The sequence below is a fragment of the Sinocyclocheilus rhinocerous genome, unplaced genomic scaffold (genome assembly GCF_001515625.1).
Source record: "Sinocyclocheilus rhinocerous isolate Xijiao unplaced genomic scaffold, SAMN03320098_v1.1 scaffold449, whole genome shotgun sequence".
NCBI classification, from domain to species: Eukaryota; Metazoa; Chordata; class Actinopteri; order Cypriniformes; family Cyprinidae; genus Sinocyclocheilus; species Sinocyclocheilus rhinocerous.
This window is the reverse complement of record NW_015652285.1, coordinates 1,303,837-1,325,532: the sequence shown is the minus strand read 5'-3', so window position 1 is coordinate 1,325,532 and position 21,696 is coordinate 1,303,837. Positions and strand designations below refer to the sequence as shown.

The 21,696-nt window shown below is 36.6% G+C and overlaps 1 protein-coding gene across 1 annotated transcript in view; it reads left to right on the top strand.

Moving 5' to 3' along the window:
* LOC107714355 (titin-like) overlaps window positions 1–21,696 on the top strand; it is a 137,730-nt gene that overhangs the window by 34,008 nt on the left and 82,026 nt on the right. Inside the window, 48 exon segments of the mRNA XM_016520177.1 lie at window positions 98–371; window positions 465–648; window positions 770–850; window positions 976–1,243; window positions 1,336–1,368; window positions 1,765–1,974; window positions 2,070–2,147; window positions 2,233–2,259; window positions 2,453–2,509; window positions 2,612–2,656; window positions 3,062–3,121; window positions 3,471–3,542; window positions 3,928–3,990; window positions 4,214–4,294; window positions 4,633–4,971; window positions 5,196–5,297; window positions 5,550–5,996; window positions 6,148–6,234; window positions 6,653–7,318; window positions 7,503–7,559; window positions 7,700–7,786; window positions 7,970–8,056; window positions 8,255–8,341; window positions 8,510–8,593; window positions 9,313–9,357; window positions 9,708–11,507; window positions 11,970–12,020; window positions 12,141–12,539; window positions 12,693–12,962; window positions 13,082–13,357; window positions 13,460–13,551; window positions 14,183–14,309; window positions 14,408–14,674; window positions 14,914–15,180; window positions 15,349–15,612; window positions 15,724–15,863; window positions 15,958–16,084; window positions 16,191–16,457; window positions 16,582–16,848; window positions 17,327–17,593; window positions 17,704–17,843; window positions 18,550–18,676; window positions 19,155–19,297; window positions 19,986–20,109; window positions 20,535–20,757; window positions 20,759–20,873; window positions 21,146–21,314; window positions 21,391–21,657. Of these exon segments, the coding sequence (XP_016375663.1) occupies window positions 98–371; window positions 465–648; window positions 770–850; window positions 976–1,243; window positions 1,336–1,368; window positions 1,765–1,974; window positions 2,070–2,147; window positions 2,233–2,259; window positions 2,453–2,509; window positions 2,612–2,656; window positions 3,062–3,121; window positions 3,471–3,542; window positions 3,928–3,990; window positions 4,214–4,294; window positions 4,633–4,971; window positions 5,196–5,297; window positions 5,550–5,996; window positions 6,148–6,234; window positions 6,653–7,318; window positions 7,503–7,559; window positions 7,700–7,786; window positions 7,970–8,056; window positions 8,255–8,341; window positions 8,510–8,593; window positions 9,313–9,357; window positions 9,708–11,507; window positions 11,970–12,020; window positions 12,141–12,539; window positions 12,693–12,962; window positions 13,082–13,357; window positions 13,460–13,551; window positions 14,183–14,309; window positions 14,408–14,674; window positions 14,914–15,180; window positions 15,349–15,612; window positions 15,724–15,863; window positions 15,958–16,084; window positions 16,191–16,457; window positions 16,582–16,848; window positions 17,327–17,593; window positions 17,704–17,843; window positions 18,550–18,676; window positions 19,155–19,297; window positions 19,986–20,109; window positions 20,535–20,757; window positions 20,759–20,873; window positions 21,146–21,314; window positions 21,391–21,657 (9,810 nt within the window).

Sequence of the window (21,696 nt, the reverse complement as noted above, 5' to 3'; positions counted from 1 at the left end):
GTTGCTGCTTTCTGCTAAACAGTGTAGATATGTAATTTTTATGATTAGTGTTAAATGTTGAATTGCATGATGGATCACATCACTTTTTGGATTACAGAGGGTACAGCTACCTTCATTGCTAAAGTTGGTGGTGATCCCATTCCCAATGTGAAATGGATGAAGGGCAAATGGAGGCAGATGACTCATGGTGGTCGGGTCAACATTCAACAAAAAGGCCAAGAGGCCAAGTTGGAGATCAAAGAGGTGACCAAATCTGACTCTGGTCAGTACAGATGTGTTGCCTCAAACAAACATGGAGAAATTGAGTGCAGCACAGATTTGAATGTTAATGAGAAGAAAGACTCTGGACCACAGGTGGTCAAACTGAAGAAGTGAGTCGGAAATTGTGATTTTCTTTGCCAGAAAAGCTCAAAATCCCAATTCTGTTCTGATTATAACCTTGCACTCTCTTTTGTTACGTTCAGGACTCCATCAAAGCAGAAAAGTCCAAAGGAAGACAAAGACATTGACATTGTTGAGTTGCTAAGAAATGTAGATCCAAAAGAGTATGAGAAATATGCTCGCATGTATGGAATCACAGACTTCCGGGGTCTCCTTCAAGCTATTGAGTTTCTGAAAAAGGAGAAGGGTGAAGAAAGTGGACGACCGGTAGATAAATCTAAATTGTTTTGTCTTAATAGATGATCCAAATCTTGTGTTTTCCTACACTTTATTGAGATATAAATCTACAACAAATAGCTTTAATTAGTGCCCTTGTTTTCTGAATCAGGAAAGTGAACATGGAAGAGAATATGATGAGGATTTGGCTAAGCTTGTGTCTGATTTGCAGAGGAGAATGGAACACAGTGAAGTATGTTCCTTCTTTGGGAAGTTGAAGAACCACTGCTTCAATTTTCAGACATATTGGCATATTGTTGCATATGCTTATCAGGTACATGTTGATGCCCTAAATGTATGAATATTTTGTTTTTGCAGCCTGTTACCCTGCTTAAAGACATCACAGATCAGACAACGCAAGTTAACAAAGAGGCAGTGTTTGAGTGTGAGATTAAAATCAACTATCCAGAAATTACACTGTCTTGGTATAAAGATACACAGAAGCTAGAAACTAGTGATAAATACGACATTAAACTCGTGGGCGACCGTCAGATATTGAAGATCAAGAACTGTCAGACCAGTGACCAGGGAAATTACCGTGTCGTTTGTGGGCCACATATATCCAGTGCCAGACTGATAGTGTTGGGTAAGTCCATTTTAAAGACCTTGTATTCTGCACTGAAATAAAATGTTTGTACTTATAATTAATTGAGGCACATTTACCTCAATATTCTACAGAGAGTCAAGTTAATGTTCAGAAACCATCACCTGGTAAGAGGGTAGAATTGCATTGTAGTGCAGTGTTTACTGACACATATTATAGATTTGTCTTACACCATGTTTTACTAGTTCACTTCAACTATAAGAAATTAAATTATCAGAATGAGAAGGAGGGCCACATAGATTGCCCAATCATGTAAAGAAATTACTAACCTCTTCTTGTTTCTTCACTTACTAGCTAATGCTAAGCATTTGTTTATTTTTCCTCTTAGTGCTTTAAAATTGCTTGGCTATAGTGGTGTTGATTATGTACCATCAAAAAGTGTGCGTTTGAAAGCACATTTACATTTCTTCTTCTTTCTACTTTTTAATTATGATTATTATTATTTTGAAAACAGTGAAATTTTGAAGTAATTAACGATTCCAATTCTTTCATATTTTTTCTAGCTGATCAAATTCAGTTCACCAAGCGCATTCAAAATATTGTGGTGAATGAGCATCAGTCTGCCACTTTTGAGTGCGAGTTGTCTTTTGACAATGCGTTCGTCACCTGGTATAAAGATACATGGGAGCTTAAAGAGAGCCCGAAATATACCTTTAGGTGTGAGGGACGAAGGCACTTTATGATAATCCTTAACGTAACATCTGACGATGAAGGTGTGTACATTATTCTTAATGTACTACTTAGTAGCTCATATAAATATGGAATTAAAAAGATTTAAACTAAATTAACCTCACTGAAAATCTTTTAGGTGTGTACTCTGTGATTGCGCGCCTGGAGCCTGTTGGTGAAACTAAAAGTACAGCAGAGCTTTATCTGTCAGGAAAAGGTAAAATGTACAGCAGGTAAAATCACTTTGTAGCTTGTTTACTAGAGTTTAGTCAAGAGCAATTATATTTCACTTTCTTTTGCAGAATTTGAAATAAGACCACGTTCTTTTGGTAAGTGGTTTGTTATGCACTAAATCGTTTCTGAGAATTAACCATCTCTTATTTACTCCTCAGTCCCCTACCCCAACTCATTTCTTTGCAAATTTTGGAAAATGTAAACTTTATTCAATGAAACCATTAAAAAAATTATTAAAATCTAATCATAATAAAACTAAATAAATTCAATTCATCTCAACCTGTCTAGATGTTCCTGATACATCGATACATGTGCCAGATGTGTCATCTGTGATTAGTTTAAAAGGTAAGACTAAAACAAATAAACAAATGTATAAATAGAAGGCCATGAATTCCTGCAGTTTCACTTTAACTTATAATGATATAATTGTTACCTTTTGTTTAAAAGATGAATCCTCAGAATTTCATTATGAAGAGAAGTTTGAAATAACAGGTACTATTTTAAATGAAAAACAATTTCTAATGTTTCTTAACCTTTAATATTTGAACTTAATGAGTACATTAAGTACACTAAAAGACTAAACACTAAAAGTTTCCATAATGTCAACTCCTGAATGCATTGGTTGACTAATATTACCATATAATTTGCACCTTACCGTTTAATATCACCCTGATATCATTTAAAGTTCATATTTAATTAAAATACAACTAATGTAATATGATCATGTTCTGGAGTTAGCATTTCTTTCTTATTTTCTTCTTCTTATTATTATTATTATTATTATTATTGTTGTTGTTATCTTTGCATTTGTACTAACATCTGAGCTGAACAAGATTTTGTCCAACATTGTTGTTACAGAATAAAAAATAAATAAAAAAAATTCTTATTGTATGGTAGAGTGTCAGAACTGGACAGTTCAAGAGGAGAGTGTTACTTATGAATTCTCTTCACTGCAAGGTATACAGTAGTTTACAGTCTTTGAATCTTTAACTAAGAGCATAACATTTTGCTCGTCTTATTTGTACAGTATATGTGTGGACTTTCTTCACTCATCTTCATTATCTTGTCTTTTTACATACATTTTGTCAAAGCTATCATTGTGTATTCCTTGTCTTTTTAATATAACTTGCTATTAAACATCATCACTGCCTATTCCCTTCAATAACTATCTCCTCCGTCATTTTCAATTCAGCATCATTAACATTTTTAATCCACAGGTATTGTGCTGCAAACTTTGTGTTTGTATGTTTGAAACTGAATTTGTGTGTATATGTTCATGCCTAAGAATGTTCTTGTTTTCCATCAGAATTGAAGAAACCTGTTGAGGAGATTGTAACGAAACATGTAGTGGAAAGGACAGAGGAGGTGCCTACGAAAGGTATTGGATGAAGGCAAAATGCTTGTGGCAGACTTTGCTTATGGCTGTCCCTGATGATCTCTTATCATTTATATATGTAAAGCCAACTGCTTAATTTTTTTCCTCCAGTGAAACACTTACAACATTTTGGTCTGTGCTGAACCAAAAACATTTTGGTTCTTTCCTTGTCTTGGTGTTGTGTTTGTATGTTATTATATGTCATTGTGCAGTTGTTCATTGTAAAATTGCTTCACTTTTTTTTATTGGTCTTGGTTGTATGTCCATGAATATTTTCTTCTAATGCTTGTGCAATCATTCTAAAAGCATGGATGTTTTGGCTACTTAAACTCTGCTTAAGCTTTGCAGTTGTATTTTAACAAAGCTGATGTCTTTTATGCACCTGAAGTTATGAAGCAACCAGAAGAGACAACCGAAACATCCTTTGTACAGCCTCCAGTTCCTGAGAAAGGTATTATTATGTCTTTGCTTGAGTCTAACATTGTTTCTCTGTTTCTACCTCTGTGTGTTCATTGTTTTCTGACAAAATATTTAAACCAAATCTGTTTTCCTATTTGTGAGATGTCTGTTTCTTACCATATCAATTGTTTGTGTACTTGCTGTACATGTAGCTCTTTGGTGTAAAGAATCATAATTTGCGAATTTTATTTCTATGATGCCATGATATTTTTAAGAACCTGAAGTCAAGAAGCCTGTTGAGGAAAAAGACCGAACTGTCAAGGTGACAGAGCAAAAAGAACAACCCACATGCAAAGGTATTATCAACAGTATGTGTTTTCAGTGTGTATACCAATTTATATTTGTTCTATGTATGTTGATTCTTTGTCTAAATATGTTTCTTTTTTTCAGTTCAAGTTTATGTTATGTGTATATGTTGATATGTGTGTAACTGTAATTTGCAGTTTCTTCTTGTATCATTTTCTTGTTAGTATGTAAAATATTCTTAATGTCTTGAGACTGAAAAATTCTTGTATACAGAAATTAAATATCTGAAGCTGCTGTTTATAATTTCTGTTTGTGTTCTTAGTCTCCTTTGAGAATTGATAGCAATAATAGTGTTAACTTAAAGATGTTCTAAAACCTACACCCTCAGAGCCTAAACCTCAGGTGCCAGCAGAACCAAAGGCTACAGTGGCTGAACCAAAGCCTGAACCTAAGTCTGAGCCAAAAGCTCTACCCAAACCCGAGCCCAAGCCTGAGCCCAAAACTCTACCGAAACCTGGGCCCAAGCCTGAGCCAAAATCTCTACCTAAACCTGAGCCCAAGACTGAGCCAAAAACTCTACCGAAACCTGAGCCCAAGCCTGAGCCAAAAGCTCTACCGAAGCCTGAGCCCAAACCTGAACCCAAGCCTGAGCCAAAAGTTACACCAAAGCCTGAGGCTGAACCTAAGCCTGCAGTTGCAAAGAAAGTTGAGGCACCCTCTGTCAAAGGTATTGTGTGTAATTTAATCATATGTGCTATTTTTTTCTTTGTGTTTGTTATGTGGGTCAGCATGTCTGTATGAGTCAAGTACTGTATGTATGGATGCTTTCCTTAATTAGTTGTATGTTCTGTCCTTAACCAACCTCTTGTTTAACTTAAGAATATAAAGTCTCCTCTGCTTTATATTTTGGGGTTTACTGTATGCTTCTTTGTTTTTGGTGTTCTTTTAAAGCACCTGAAGCGCCAAAAAAACCAGAAGCTGCACCTCAACCATCCTTAGATATTAAAAAAGTTGAGGCTTTAACTCCAAAGCCAGACACTACTCAAATAAAAGGTAACTCTTTAATCTCAATTGTTAAGAAGCACAATTACTGAGCATAAGTCTTGCAAGGGATTTTAAAACGGTTTAATTTTGTTTGTTGTCTGTACAAATCTTTACCACCAAAAACGGTGCTCTTGGAATGCATGTGAAACTCTTATCTTGATCTTTTAATTGATTCTTTTCATTATGTGGGCTTCTGCATTCTAGTGTGAATGCCTCTTTTTGTGATATGACACTGTTTAACACATATGTGTTCTTTTGAAGCTTTTGTGGAGATGAAGGGAATAGAACCACCAAAAGTAAAGCTAGACAGAAAACCAGAGCCTGCACATGCTGCCGCTGAGCCACCAAAGAAAGAAGTCTCTACACTACTGCTAGAAGAATCTAACAAAGATCATTTGCCTGTCCAGTCTGAGCCATCAAGTGTAGAGCCAGCTAGTCAGCCTGAAACTACACAAAGCCAGCCTCCTGAGCCAGTTAGAAAACAAGTAGTCAAAGCTCCACCAGATGTTATAGTTGAACCAACAAGAAAACAACCTCATCAAGAAGTTTTCAAAGCAGAGTCAGTTGGAAACACTGAGCCTTTACCCAAAACTTCAGAGTCACCTCAAACAGATCAAGCTAAAAAGCAAGTGCCATCAAAGAGTGAACCAACCCCTAAAATCAGTGAGCCAGCACTTGCTCACAAAAAGGAGGGTCATCCACAGAAAGGTATTATTAAGTCTTCATATTAAGCTCCTTAGTATGCCCTGCATTAATGGGGTAGCAATTATTACAAACTCTCTTTAAAAGTGTCTTCTTATCTTATTTACTCTTCTTAATGTGCTGTTCTTTGTCTGGTGTTATTTTTATATTTACGAAGTGGTTGAAGTAAAGGCTGCAGAACTACCATCTGAGAAAAAGCCTGTGACTAAAGCTAAAATGGAGACTGAGATTCCCTCAGCCAAAGGTATGCTCGGTTGGTCATAGGAGATACAAATCAAAATTGTGTCACAGATCTCCCACTTTTTATAGCATAACCATTATTAACATTTTAATCATAGTTAGCTGAAGAATTATTTTTAATATTATTAATATATTAATCTACTCTGGGTTAAACGTTTTACCTTCAATAACCTTCAATAACGCAAGCCAGAGAAAAGAGTGCATTCTGGTAATGCTGCCAGAATAAAGATTATTGCTAAAATCATGGAAATCCCCATTATGAAAGATGCTATTTTCGCTTTTATTTTGCAATAACAAATTATCTTTTCTAGGTTAATGTAGGGAAACTTAGAGATTTAAATTGATGTTGGTATGCATGTTTTGTTGAAAATTCTTCTTTCACCATTGCATGGTGCAATCTTGAAAATCTTTCATCTTTAAAGTCTTTGCAGCATCTGAGAAGAAAACGGACACATTTTCTCATACAGTGGAAGCAACTCAGAAGATTTCCATGGATGAAATGTTTTTGAAGGAGGAAATTGTGGAAGAGAGTGAAAGCATGCCTCATCAACCAGAGGAAATTTTGTCTTATCAAGATCGTATTGTAAGGATGGATGTTAGTCATCACAGTAGAGAATCAGCTGCTGAGGATGTGAAGATAATTGAAACAGAGGTTTCCCAGAAGCCAGAACTTTCTTTTGAGCTAATAAAAACAAAGGAGATACCTGAGATGAAATGGTCAAAACAAGAAATGCACATTGAGAAAAAGGAACGGAAATTAGAGATGTCCAGTGTTGAAACGTCTCCAGAAGCTGTGGTAGAAGTTGGCATTGAGGCACCACAGAAAAGGCAAGAATTTATGTCAGATAAAAAGAAAACAACTAAAGATATGCCTCTACAAAAGAGAGATGATACCCCTAGAAAAGAGATGGCCATTCAGAGAGAAATAGATGTTCACAAGAAAGAGTCTATTCACTTACAGCAGTCTGTTCATGAAAACAAGAGATTACATGAGGAAACCCCTCAGAAATCACCAGAGATAACACCAATAGTAAAACCAGAAGAAAATGGAACTATATTAAAGGAAGTCCATAAAGCACTTGAAAGAGGTAAACCTTACAGTCTTCAGCAAATGCCTTGATTGGTATATTGCAATCTTTACTTGAATTGTTTGCCTTCAGGTATTTGCTGAAAAGGCAACTGTGATTTACTTTTCTTTGTCCTTATAAGTCTTGTGCCTGCATGTTCCTCTTTAGTTTCTTGTATCTTGAATATGTTATAATTCTTAATTAGACGAGAAGACCCAGGCTGTTGCAACTCCTGTGTCAGAAGTTGTTTCTCCTACAAAAGGTACTCAAAGGAAGGCTGGGAGATTTGGTGCTATTACTCTTCAGTTCTTAGTTTAGTGTGTGATAATGTGTCTGTATGCTCATCTGTAAATGTTCATGGTCTATTTCTTCATTGTGATCATGGCTTACTTTTATTTAAAGAACCAGAAATAGTGAAGAAACCTGAACCAGAAGTCCCAAAACCAACTGTGGCTTCAGCTGAACAGAAAATATCACCTCCATCAAAAGGTATTCAGCAAAACTGGAAGAAACATTTCCCGGTATAAAAGTCTGTCTTTGATCTCATTTCTGTTTGTTTTGTATCTTCTTTTTTCATCATGTTTAAATGTTCTTTGACAAGTCCAATTACACCTTATTCCACATATGGCTTTATTATTTTTGACTGTGATTATGGTATTGTTTTAATTAAAGAGCCAACTGTTGAAAGGAAACCATCACCTGAGGCACCAAAGCCAAGTGTGACTCCAGTTGAACGGAAAATATTGCCTCTTTCAAAAGGTATTCAAAGTCACACTGTGGTAGAGCTCTTTCTGGTCTGTTTGTTAGTCTATGGTATGCGTTTGCTTGTTTTGTTAGTCTAATGATCTTTTTCTGTGCTCATCTTTACATGTTCTTTGTCCAGTCAAATAACGTCTTAGTCCCATGATTTATTTGTTCTTGTTCTTGCTTGTGATTATGGCATTGTTTTATTTAAAGAGTCAACTGTTGAAAAGAAACCAGTTCCTGAAGTACCAAAGCCAACTGTGGCTCCAGTAGAACAGAAAATAGTATCTCCTCCAAAAGGTATATAAAGCAAAAAAAAATTGCTGGTCTATAGTCTTTGGATTGATGTGTGATGTTTGTTCTTATTTGTGTTCATCTTTAAATGTTCCTTGTCCAGTCAAATGACATCTTATTCCACATTTGCCTTCTCTATTTTTGGTTGTGATTATGGTATTGTTTTATTTAAAGAGCCTACTGTTGAAAAGAAACCATCTCCTGTGGCACCAGAGCCAACAGCAGCTCCAAAAGAACAGAAAGTCTCTCCTCCCACAGGTAGAGTCTCTGTTTTCATGTATTCTGTGTCAGTTGTTATTGTTGTTGGTGTTTCCTTTTGGGTTGTTAATGTGTCTTTGTGGTCTTGTGAATTCTACTTTTAAAGTATCTTTTGAATCCTGTCATGTGATTACATGTTTGTCTTAAAACACTTGTGAGGTTGTACTTAAAATACTTTCTAACCAGTTTGACTTTTTTTTAAATGTTTTTTTAACCAAAATTATGGATGAGAGGTATCTTCTTTTGTATTACACTTTGTTTAAACATATTCATAATGAGAATTCTTTCTTCAATGGAACCCCAAAGGAAATGTTTAATAGAATGTCTGAGCAACTGTCTTCTATACAATGAAAGCGGATGGGAACCAGGGACTGTCAAGTTCCAGAAAATAAAGACCAAAAAATGCATCATAGAAGTAGTCTATATGACTTGAGTTATATTTAAAGTTTTCTGCAGACATATGATCTGAGGAACAGATTGAAATTTAAGTTAATTTCTACAAATTTAACAGCCATGGTCACAATTCACTCTCATTGAATAGAAAAGAACAGCTTGGACAGAATGCTATTTCCTTTGTATTCCACATAGGACATAAAGTCATATAAAGGGTTTTGAAAGACACAAGGGGAGTAAATGATGACAGAATTTACATTTTAAGTGAATTGTGCTTCTAACTTGTGTGTCGCTACCTGTTTAATCTGAAATGATCTCTGAAACAGATGCAGATAAGGGCCCTGTTACAGCTCCTGGACCTGCTGGCAAAGGTATGTTAATGTGTGAGTCACATGCCACAAACGAACCTTCAAATGTTTGATTATTAAACATATTCAAATCAGTTATTCAGGCAGCACATTTCACATGTCTGCTTGTTGTTCTGTTTGTTTTGTCTGCTTATTGTTTTGTTTTATTGTTCTTTTTTCTTTATTTATTTTTATGCTGTACAGTTCTGTTCGCTACTGTTTATCAGGGTTGAGGTTCATTTCATTTTAATTCCAACATTTAAAAAAAAAAAAAACACTAATGACATGGCTTCAACCCTGCTGTGTACAGGTGTCTTATGTCATGCTGATTGTACTGTCCATGTTATGTGATATTGTGACCTTTATTGCCTCAGAAACAACTAGCACCACACAAGCACTTCTTAAACAAAAGAGTAAAATTCACATCAAGGAAGAGGAAAAATTGGAAATGCCAACCGTAAAGAAAGTAACCAGAAGATCAAAAGAACATCAGGAAGATCGTGAAGTTATATCACTTAAGAAAGTAAACCAGATTCAGTGTGAAGAACCACCAACAGATGAGGGGCCACTTCTCCGGAAAGTTGAGAAAGCTGAAATAGTTGGAGAGGAGATGGTGTATTCAAAGGCTGTTACTGAAATCAAACTCGCCAGCAACTATGAAGTCACAGAAGATACTTGGTCATATGAAACCGCTACAAAAACAAAGAAAATATCTAAAGAGGAGGGAAAGAAGACTGAACAATACAAGGATGTGATGAAGAAGAAAGAGATTACTACTGAAATAGGTGGAGGAGAAGTAGAAAATAAGGGTAAACAAGGAAGTAAAATTCCAATGGAAGATGAACCTAAGATACCTCAGAAAAAGGTAACTAAGGCAATATCAACTGAGAAAGAACAGGAAACTGTCAAATTAAAACCTGCCGAGAAATTAGACAAAGCTGTTGTAGGTCCCCAGAAAGACAGCAACATAGACAGGAGCAGTGATAGTATTGGTGTCCAAAAACACGAAAGGCTTATAAAGGATGAGCCTGTTTCAAAAAAAGAAATAGATGTGACACCTACAGATCAAAAAACTAAAGAACCCATAATTCCAAAACCTGTTGTGGCTAAAGATGAAATCTCCAAAGAACCTGAGACATTTCCAAAGAAAGCAAAGAGAATTCTACCACAGGTTGAGGAGCCAGAAACTGTTACACTAAAACCATTTTCCAAAGAATCTCATGCTGATGTAACTGCTGAAATGGTTCCTCAAAAGCAAACTGAGAAAAAGCCTGTAGACATTACGCATCCAGAGAGACCGGAAACAACACATATCCTGAAGGAACCTCACATCCAGGTAAAAGAACCAGGAAAAAGTGAAAAAATATATGAAGAGGCTAAAGAGATCAAAAAGCTAGAGTCACCCCATGAGTATCAGCCCATGAAGAGTACTACTACTCCAGAAAAGACACAGGAAGGTCCCAAAGAAGAGGGGAAGGGAATAGCTAAAAAACACAAAATGATTCCAATGGATAAAACGAAAAAAGAAGAGGTATCGTTGAAACCTAAAAAAGGAAAAATAATTGCAGATAAAACTCCTTCACCAAAGGTAGATAAACCTAGTCCTCAAGTCACTCCACTGACTAAAAAGAGTCTAAAAGAGGATGATAAACCAGAAATGGCAAAAAAAATTGGTCTTTCACCAAAGGAAATTCAGAGAGAAGAGGAAATATCACTGAAGCCTATAGAACCTGCAGAGCTAAAAAAGACTCCTTCACCAAAAGTGGAGACACAAAAACCTAAACTCACTGAATCCGTTCCAATGGAAAGAAAGTCTAGTGCAAAATCACCCAAGAAGATTTCACCAAAAGATTCACTTGAGTCTGTAATTCTGAAGAAGGTCTCAAAGACAGTCTCCCCCAAAGAAGAAAAGACTACTCAGGAACCTCCTTTAAAAACTACTGAAGACAAACTGCCAATGGTAAAGGAGTTGTCTCCTAGTCTTCTGCATCTACAAAAGATTCCTACACAGCAAGAGGAGATAGTATATGAGCATGAGCAGGAGGTGGTGGATGGTGAAGAAGAAGAAACTTGGGGATGGGAACTTGCTCCTAGGGACAGTTATGGATCCGAAACCTTTGATGACGCCTTGGAGGATGGAGCTGTTGAAACCCCAGGAATGGGTGACAAGAAAGGTGAGATGGTGGCACAAAAGCTCACCACTGGTATCTCGCGGCTCCCTACAATCATTCCAAATATTATCAACTCAACTCATCCATTATTACCCTTTAACAAGTGTCTTCATTTTTTTATTATTTAGTTTTGATGTTGTGTGTCCTTCCTTTGATTTATTCGTTCTTTCATTCTTGGTTCATCAAACCCTCTTTATAAAATGTTGTGTGTCAGTGAAGTCCTGCTCTGTCATGTAACTGTTTGTCAGTCTCATTTTCATTCCTTCATCTTCATTCGTCATTTTCGTTGTGGGTGCCATTTGTACTGGGCTGTGTTTTTCAAACTTGTTTTCTTGTCTTTTATTGTCATTAATATGCTCACATATGTTATATCCTTTGTATATAATTTATAAACCAATCATTTAAGACCCTTTGCAGTTTTACCATTTCAAGCCTTTCTTAATAGTATAACAATATTTAAAACAGATGGAAAACCAAAGGAGGAACCAGCTCCAGGCAGAGGCAGAGGACTAAGACGTACGTTCATAATATACAGTACATTCGTAGTATGCATTTATAATGTTACAGTGCATGGGTTAATTTTAAAGTTATATAAGAATAATTTAAAATGGTGAAACTTTTTCTTTTTTATTGTAGCAAGACAAACTCCATCTCCTGGTGATGCTGGAAGGGGTAGAGGGCTGAGACCTGGTGGTGGAGGTGACAAGCCTCCAGGAGAATCACCATTTGGTTTCCAACTCAAAGCCGTCCCCTTGAAGTTTGTGAAGGAGCTCCAGGACATTGTGTTGCAGGAGGCTGAGTCCATTGGCTCCTCTGCTGTATTTGAGTGCCAAATCTCTCCATCTACTGCTGTCACCACCTGGATGAAAGATGGAAGCAATATAAGGGAGAGTCCAAAGCATAAATTCACATCTGATGGCAAAGACCGCAAACTGCAAATCATTGATGTACAGCTTTCAGACACTGGGGAGTACACATGTGTTGCAAAGCTTGGCAACAAGGAGAAGACCTCAACAGCTAAACTTGTTGTAGAAGGTATTTGTGACTGCTATTCTCAAAGTGTCCTTTCTAGTCACATAAAAATGTCATATGGCATTGCCTCTTGCCTCTAAAGACCATTAATGTTAATATGTTGGTACTAATAATGTATGATTGTTAAAGTTGCATTTCTTCTATCATTTCATATAGAATTACCTGTGAAATTCACAAAGAATCTGGAAGAAGAGACCTCCGTGTTCAAGGGGCAGCCAATGTATTTGACCTGTGAGTTGAACAAGGACAGAGATGCGGTCTGGAAGAAGAATGGACAAGAGATAAAGGAAATTCCTGGCAAAATTCAAATCAATGTTATTGGGCTACAGCGTACCATCACAATCCAGGACGCGAACGATGATGATGCTGGTGTTTACACATGCGAGTGTGAAAACATCAAAACTCAAACTAATGTCAAGGTTATTGGTATGTATTTGTTTTTTTAACCTTTTAATATCTTCTTAAAAACTTTGATAGATGTTTCTATATCTTCTTTAATGAATTTAGAGCCGGTGTGTGAATTTACCCATGTATGTATTCAACAGAAATCATTAGAGACTGGTTAGTGAAACCTTTGCGGGACCAGCATGTGAAGCCCAAGGCCACTGCTACATTCAAAGGCGAGCTCTTCAAGGACACCCCTAACTGGAAGTGGTACAAGGGTAACGATGAAATCCCTAATGAGCCCACAGATAAGACTGAGGTGAAGAAGGAGGGTAAAGATATTACTCTTACAATTAAAAATGCCCAGCCTGATGACGTTGCTGAGTACACTGTGGAGGTTGAAGGCCGCAGATATGCAGCAAAACTAACACTTGGAGGTTTGTTTAAAAACAGCACCACCACTTGAGGACTGTTGATTTCTGCTTATATTACCATCTGAAAACGTTGTGTATAAACATTTCTCTATAATCTCTATTCAGAACGTGAAGCGGAGATCTTGAAGCCTCTTGCTAGTATGGAGGTGGTTGAGAAAACGGAGGCCAGCTTTGATACTGAAATTTCAGAAGATGATGTGTAAAACTAACTGAAATTTCTAGTATCACATATAGGCCAAGATTAGGATGACAAAATTGAGACATTTCAATAGGCCAGTGGTTCACAAACCTCTCCATGAAGTACCCCCAGCACTGCACATTTTGTATGTCTCCGTATATCTGACACACCCACTTCAGGTCTTGCAGTCTCCACTAATGAGCTGATGAGTTGCATCAGGTGTGATAGATGAGGGAGACATACAAAATGTGCAGGGCTGGGGGTACTCCAGGACAGGTTTGAGAACCACTGTCCTAAAATATTAGTCATTCCCAGTGTTGGGGAAGCTACTTTGAAACTGTGGCTTCCCAGGCTACAAGGTAGGCATAATTTAAGTAGTTAAATAACCACTCTACCCATTTGGAGATGTAATTAAAAAACGGCTAACTGTGTAAAGCTGTTTAAGAGGGTGATATCTATTTAAATGATTTAAGTCTGTTTTATAATAAAAACATTCTTTATTTGTCACACACACACACACACAAATTGCAATGATTAGTAGCAGTGCTAATTGTAGTTAGTCTTTCCCCAACAGTATTAATACAGTTATGTAATTTTTTATAGCACATTGTTCAAAAAAATTGCTGATTCATAATTTTCTTCTATTTTAGACATGTGACATCAGATCTGAGGGAACAAAACGATTCCTTACTATCAAAAACGTTCAGCTTGATCAATCTGGAGAAGTTACATACCAAGCTCTGAATGCTGTGACAAGTGCTATGCTCACAGTAAAAGGTAAGAGAATGTTTTTTTTAAAGCATAAGAAAATGAAAATTCAAATCTACAAATGCAGATGAGTGACGATATGGACAATGTTCATTCATACCTACCAGAGTTGGAAATGGAGTTCACAGTCCCTCTGAAGGACGTTACTGTGCATGAAAAGAAACAGGCAAAGTTTGAGTGCTCCGTCAATAAGGATGTGCCTAAAGTGATTTGGTTTAAGGGTTCTGATATTGTTACACAAGGAAATAAGTATGAAATCATTGATGACGGAAAGAAACACATACTCATTATAAATAACTGTGGCTTTGAGGATGAGGGTGAATACAGTATTGAGGTCTTGGGCAAATCATCAAAAGCAAAACTGATGGTAGAGGGTAAGTCTTGGTTATCATCTTGGTTAGTGAAGTGTTGGTCAAAATACTTTCTGACAAAATTTAACAAGGGTGTTTATTAATGAGTAGTCTAACAAATAGCAAATAGTAAAAAAAACACAGTTGCTAATAAATTCACTTTTTCTAATAAATTCACTAATAATTCACTGGTTTTCAAGTTTGTAGTATATTAATTTATTGCGTCCATAGTCAATTTGTTATGCACTGAACAAATGTCGTAGGTATGAGGCTGAACTTCACCTCAACATTAAAGGACCTAACTGTGAAGGAAGGTAAAACAGCTGTATTTGAGCTTGAACTCTCTCATGAGAATGTTGCCGTGACGTGGTACAAAAATGAAATAAAAGTGCACCCAAGCAGAACCGTGTTCACCAGCGTGGTGGGAAAGAAACATACACTAGAAATTAAGGAAGTATCACTAGATGATACTTGCCTGATAAAAGCAGAGGCTAAAGGAATATCTACAATGGCTAAGCTGCTGGTAATAGGTAATTTTACCTTTATTTCACCATTAAATGTATTTGATCAGCTGCACTAATTCTTGTTTCCCCCCCTCACTGTATCATTGTGTTTGCAGTACAACAAAACCTTTTATGTAGATTACTACACATATTTTATTTTCTGAATATTATTAACACAGCAACCTGTTTTTACAGAGGGTGATGCATTTTTCAGCTCCAAGTTACAAGAATACACCGCAGTTGAGAAAGATGAAGTCACATTTGACTGCGAGCTCAGTAGAGATGTTCCTGTGAAATGGTTCAAGAATGAAATTGAAATTAAAGCCTCCAAGATGATTACTTTGAAAGCTGAAGGCAAACGGAGAATCCTCAATCTTAAGAAAGTTGAGAACAAAGATAAAGGATTATATGTTTGCGACTGTGGAACAGACAAGACTTCGGCCAACTTGAACATTGAAGGTCAGTAATTAAGGTTATATTCCTAAAATGTAAAAAACATTGCAATATTTCAGGGGTACAAGTGGGTTTTATTTGATAATTTTGTTCTAAATAGAATCTATTTAATTCCAGCTCGTGACATCAAAGTGGTGCGACCATTGTATGGTGTTGAGCTCTTTGATGGTGAGACAGCTCGTTTTGAGGTGGAAATCTCTGAAGATGATGTCCATGGCCAGTGGAAGCTGAAGGGCGAAGTCTTATCCTCGTCACCTGTGAGTACAGTTGCATCAGTAAATTCAATAAACATCTTTCACAAACATCTAGCAACATACTTAATATTTTTTCTCATGTGCTTTTTGTAAACAGGATGTTGAGATTATTGAGGATGGTGCAAAACACACATTAACACTCTACAACTGCAAAGTTTCCCAATCTGGAGAGGTGGTCTTCCAGGGAGCGAATGCTAAGTGTTCTGCAAATCTTAAAGTGAAAGGTAGTTAAAAAAATAAAATAAAATAAAAAGTATATATATATGTACTTAAAAAAAATCAAGCTAATTATTTCAGTCTAATCTAATCTTTCTGTTCATCTTTGCATAGATTTGCCCATTTCTTTTGTCATGCCTTTGAGCGATGTACAAGTCTATGAGAAAGATGATGCAAGATTTGAAATTGAAATGTCAAGAGAGGCTAAGGCCGTCCGTTGGCTAAAGGGATCTCAGGAGTTGAAGGCTGATGAAAAGTTTGAAATCCTCGTAGAAGGGAAAAGACACATTCTGGTGGTCAGATCTGCTGCCTATGAGGATGAGGCTAAGTATATGTTTGAGGCTGAGGACAAGAGGACATCTGCCAAACTTGTTATTCAGGGTAATGAAAAAAGTTATTTAACAAATTGTTATGTGCAATATATGATGCACAGTAATCACATTTCCTTCTGAAACTTTTTTCTGATAAATTTTTTTTTCTGATCTGCATTTGTCGTTCTACACAGGTATCCGTCTTGAGTTTGTCAGACCCATTAAAGATGTCACTGTTAAAGAGCGTGAGACTGCAGAATTCAGCATTGAGCTCTCTCATGAGAAGATACAAGTCACCTGGTACAAGAATGACATGCGTTTGCATCCAAGTAAAGTGGTACACATGTCAGAGGATGGCAAAACCCATACTCTGTCCTTCAAAGAGGTGTCTATTGATGACACTTCTCTAATTAAAGTTGAGGCCCTTGGGAAAAGCTCTGAAGCAATGCTCACTGTACTTGGTAAGTGTTTAAAATATTTTCTAATACATTTTATAATGACTTTAGTATAATTGACTATTGTTCTTGACAGTACATTGGTGCTGCTTTCATATTGTATCACTCTGCAGTCTCTCTTTTTTATACCAATACAAGTTACAATAGCTACAAACTTACAAACTTCTGTGAAAATTGAAATGAAAAATTTTCAGAATTAATTTTATGATGAGCATAAATAATTTGACAGATGAAAGCTCTGAGTAAGAAAATGTAAACCTCATTCATTTAGAAGAACAAGGAACAAGAAATATGAGGTGGATGACAGAGCTCTTAGAATAGAGGAAGCTAAATATGTTGGCTAACTAGTCCATAGAAAAAATAACTTTGTGTCAGGGTCTTGATCACCGTATGTGGGTTAATTTTTTATTAAATTACGTACAAGGACATTTTTGTATATTGGTAAATCATGTTGAAAACATCATGTCCTCCTCTATATCAACAGAGGGAGAACCTTACTTTACTACCAAGTTGCAGGACTACACTGCAGTTGAGAAGGATGAGGTTGTCCTGATGTGTGAAGTGAGCAAATCATCTGCTCAGGTGAAATGGTTCAAAGACGGCAAGGAGATCACTCCCTCTAAGAACGTCCTCATCAAGGCTGATGGAAAGAAACTTATCTTGACAGTGAAGAAGGCAGAGAAGGCCAACATTGGTGAATATGTGTGTGACTGCGGCTCTGACAAAACAGCAGCCAAGCTTAACATTGAAGGTATGTATTTTTTGTTTGTTTTATTAATCCATATACAGATTAATAGATTAAAATTGAGAAAATTACTATGAACTCGTATAACTTTGCCTCTCCTCTCATGTTCTTTGCAGAACGTGATATTAAGTTTATCCGTCCACTGTACAGTGTGGAGGTCACAGAGACAGAGACTGCTCGCTTTGAGACAGAAATCACTGAGGAGGATGTTCATGGTAACTGGAAACTCAAAGGAGAGGCCCTGCACCAGTCTGCCGTAAGGGTTTCCTGCAATGCATGTTTTATATATAGATTTATTATATATAGATATATACACACAGTATATACATATATTAGTGCTGGGCAACGATTAAATATTTGTGATATCACAAATCCCTGGAAAATATGCGTTGTAGTCCAAACGAGTCGTTCGTTGTAGTTTTTGAAAAGTGATTTCTGTTAAATAAAATTGCAGCAAGAGTGATAGATCTGTAAAGCAATATATTGTCCCAAACGACTTAAAATAATAAACCACAAAGTTAACAAAACGATACACTCCACTGTGCTGAGCTAGAGCGCTTCTCTGCTGTCTTCACATGCTATCGGAAACTTACTATTTCCCACTTATGAGTCGTGAGCGCTTCATGTGAGCGCTGCTGCAGTCTTAGGTCCACCCCATATGCTCTCATTTTGTTGAGACGCGTGATGACACCCATCCCAAGCCAGTACTGATCAACATCCCACCCCTCCTGTGACCCATGGTTTGTCTGTGTGTGTATTCAGAGCCAGTGAGCAACGGACTTTCATAATAATAAAAAACAGCGTTAACGTGCGATAAAATAATTGTCGGTGTTAATCAATTAATGCGTTAACGCGATAATAATGCGTTAACTTGCCCAGCCCTAATATATATATATATATTTTATTTTTTTTCATATTATGTCAATGTTTTCAGCCCCCAAAAATGTGCTTGTTTCACTCAGGACTGTGAGATTAAGGAGGAAGGCACCAAGCACATGCTTATTCTTTACAATGTTCACATGGATATGGCTGGTGGTGTGGACTTCAGTGCTGCTAATGCTAAATCAAGTGCTCAGCTCAGAGTTAAAGGTGAGAATCCTCATAAGTGAATAAAAAAATAAGCATGCAGCCAATATTATTCTCTGTAACCAATTAGTTTTATAACTTAGGCTTTGTGTTTCATAACACAAAGCCTAAGTGTAACCTTTTTAAATTGGTAACGAAACAACCTGCATTCTTGTTTCACTGAAGAAAAAAATTTTTTTTTTGAGTGGCAGTAACTGATAACTTGGTAGTCAACAGCCAGTCAGGCCTCAAGACTATTTTAGAAGTCCCATGCCTTATCAGGAGAGGGTGGGGGTGATTGGCAGAACTGAAACATGCCTCCTAGTTTATCTGACCACAGGCAGTGCATGGAATCTCAATATGCTAATGATATAGGATCCTGTGTGAATCTGAATAGTCCTTCAGGCTGCAAAATATAACCTAGTGATAGAGCAGAATGACAAATTGTAGTAGTAGGATTGTCTCTTCTTCTTATTAAGGATGTCCATTTCCTCCTCTAAAGCACGCACAATTGGCCTCCTGCGACCTCTTCGGGATGTCACTGTCACTGCTGGAGAGACTGCCACCTTTGACTGTGAGCTCTCATATGAAGATATTCCAGTTGAATGGTTCGTTGGCTCAACAAAGATGGAGCCAAATGATAGGGTGAGATTCTTTTCTGTAGATTTTGTTAGATTTAATTGTTAATTTGAGCATCATCAATTCAGTTTTGTTCCTGTCTGAATGTTTAAGATTTCATTGTTATTCACTGTGACTTCAGTTGTAGTTATGGAAAAATTACAATAGACTATAGTTTAACTATACAGTGTACACACACACAGTATGTATATTTTTTTGTCTTAGCGTGACAATTCCAAGTAGAAAAGTCTTTATATAAAGATTTTCTGCATATAAGGACTTCCAGCACTTGTTCAAAGTTTTGAGATAACGCTGGGCCATTCTGCCCTGTAGGCGCCCTTCTGGTTATTTTTAACTGCTTCAAGAGTGTTGTTGAAGTGGTGGTATAGTGAACTTCATAATCATTAGACATTTGATAAAATATATATCTCTTTCATTTTAATGTTTGACTTCAAGAAAATATGCTTCTTATGTAATTATTTATCACATATATATATTCTAACAATGCATTTGTTGTTTTTACATAGCTTAAATTAGACAGATAACTAAGAAAGAGATCGTTTTGTTTTATAATTTAAAGGCACTTTCTCATTTTTGTTGATTTTGCCACTTAATTTTTCCTTTGCTTTCAGAGTTTTTATATAAAAAATGTGGGGGAAAAAGCATTTGATAAAACCACTCAACCTAAAAAATTATGCCACACTGTTGTGTTCAGGTGGTCACCAGAGCAGAAGGAAGACTGCATTCTCTGACTCTAAGAGACATCAAGATGACAGAGGCCGGGGAAGTGAAACTTACTGCAAAGGACTTTGTGACCCAGGCCAAACTTACTGTGAATGGTATGTTTTTGAAATAAATAAACACCCCAATGTTATTGTAGTATCATTGAGATACTATTTTAGTTTTTATTAATATTTTGAATTAGTTTTTATTTTAATATTTATAATTTGAATTTTTAGTTTTAGTAATTTTGTTGTGTTTTCCCAAAGTTTTTTTGTTTAATTTGTCTACATAATTTTTATTACATTTTATTGCAGTTTTAGTTATCTTAAGTTTTTTATATATTTAATCATATTTATTTTATTTAACTTTTTTTTCAAGTAATAAAATATGTTTTTTATGGTTGTAGTTTTAGTTTACTGCAATAACACATGTATTCCTATCAATGTAATAACCCTAGAACACCTGTATTCCTATTGGATAGAAAATATAGGCATATATAGAGATTGCTTATGGTTTCAAATTACCACATTACATATCACAGAGCCACCAGTTGAGTTCACCAAGCCCTTGGAGGACCAGACTGTTGAGGAGGAAGCCACAGCCATTCTGGAGTGTGAACTGTCCAGGGAGAAGGCTGATGTGAAGTGGTTCAGAGACGGACAGGAAATTCGTAAAACCAAGAAGTATGAGATGGTGGCTGAGGGACGCATAAGGAGACTGATCATCAAGGACTGTAGCCTTGATGACTCCAAGACATATACCTGTTATTTTTTTTTTTTCAGCTCCATTTGTTGAATTCACAAAGCCTCTCCATGATGTTGAGGTTAAGGAGAAGGAATCTGCTAAGTTTGAATGCGAAGTGTCCCGTGAAAGTGCCAAGGTATTTTTAACGGAAATCTCTGTGCACAGATAGTGGAGTCAAGAAGTCTGAGACTACTAGTGAAGCTGTGCCTGATTTACATTTTAAATTTAATGCAGTCGTTTTAATTACAAATTATATTATTAGCAATGCAATTTTAGTGAAAAGCTGAACTAAAAAATGTGCATGATTTTCAGAATTTCGTAGAATTTAAAATGTCTTTCTTAAACAACAGTATGCACACAAGCTCTGACGATACAGAGTGGATTGATTCATAACTGTTTGTTGCACAGGTCCGCTGGTTCAAAGATGGTGCTGAGATCAGAAAAGGCAAAAAGTATGAGATTATTGCCAAGGGATTACAGCGTATTCTCATCATCAGCAAGGCAGTATTTGATGATGAAGCAGAATATGAATGTGATGCAAGGACATCCAAATCCTCTGGAATGCTGACAGTTGTCGGTAAGTTTTGTTTCAGCCATTGTTCTAAAATAAAGCTAAAATAAAGACATTAATGACTATTCCTTTTGCCTTACAGAGGAGGAAGCTAGATTCACAAAGAACCTGTCCAATGTTGAGGGCACGGAAACCGACAGCATTAAGATGATTTGTGAGGTCTCCAAACCCAGTGCGGAGGTTACGTGGTACAAGGCTGACCAGGAGATTCCCGAGGGTGGTAGACATGAACATGTTGCAGATGGGAGAAAGAGAATTCTCATCATACAGGACCTCCGTATGGATGATGCTGGCGAGTACCAGTGCAAACTGCCTGCTTCAGAAACAAAAGGAACTCTAAAGATCAGTGGTAAGTTTTAAGCTTAGATTCTTTCAAACTCACTGTTAT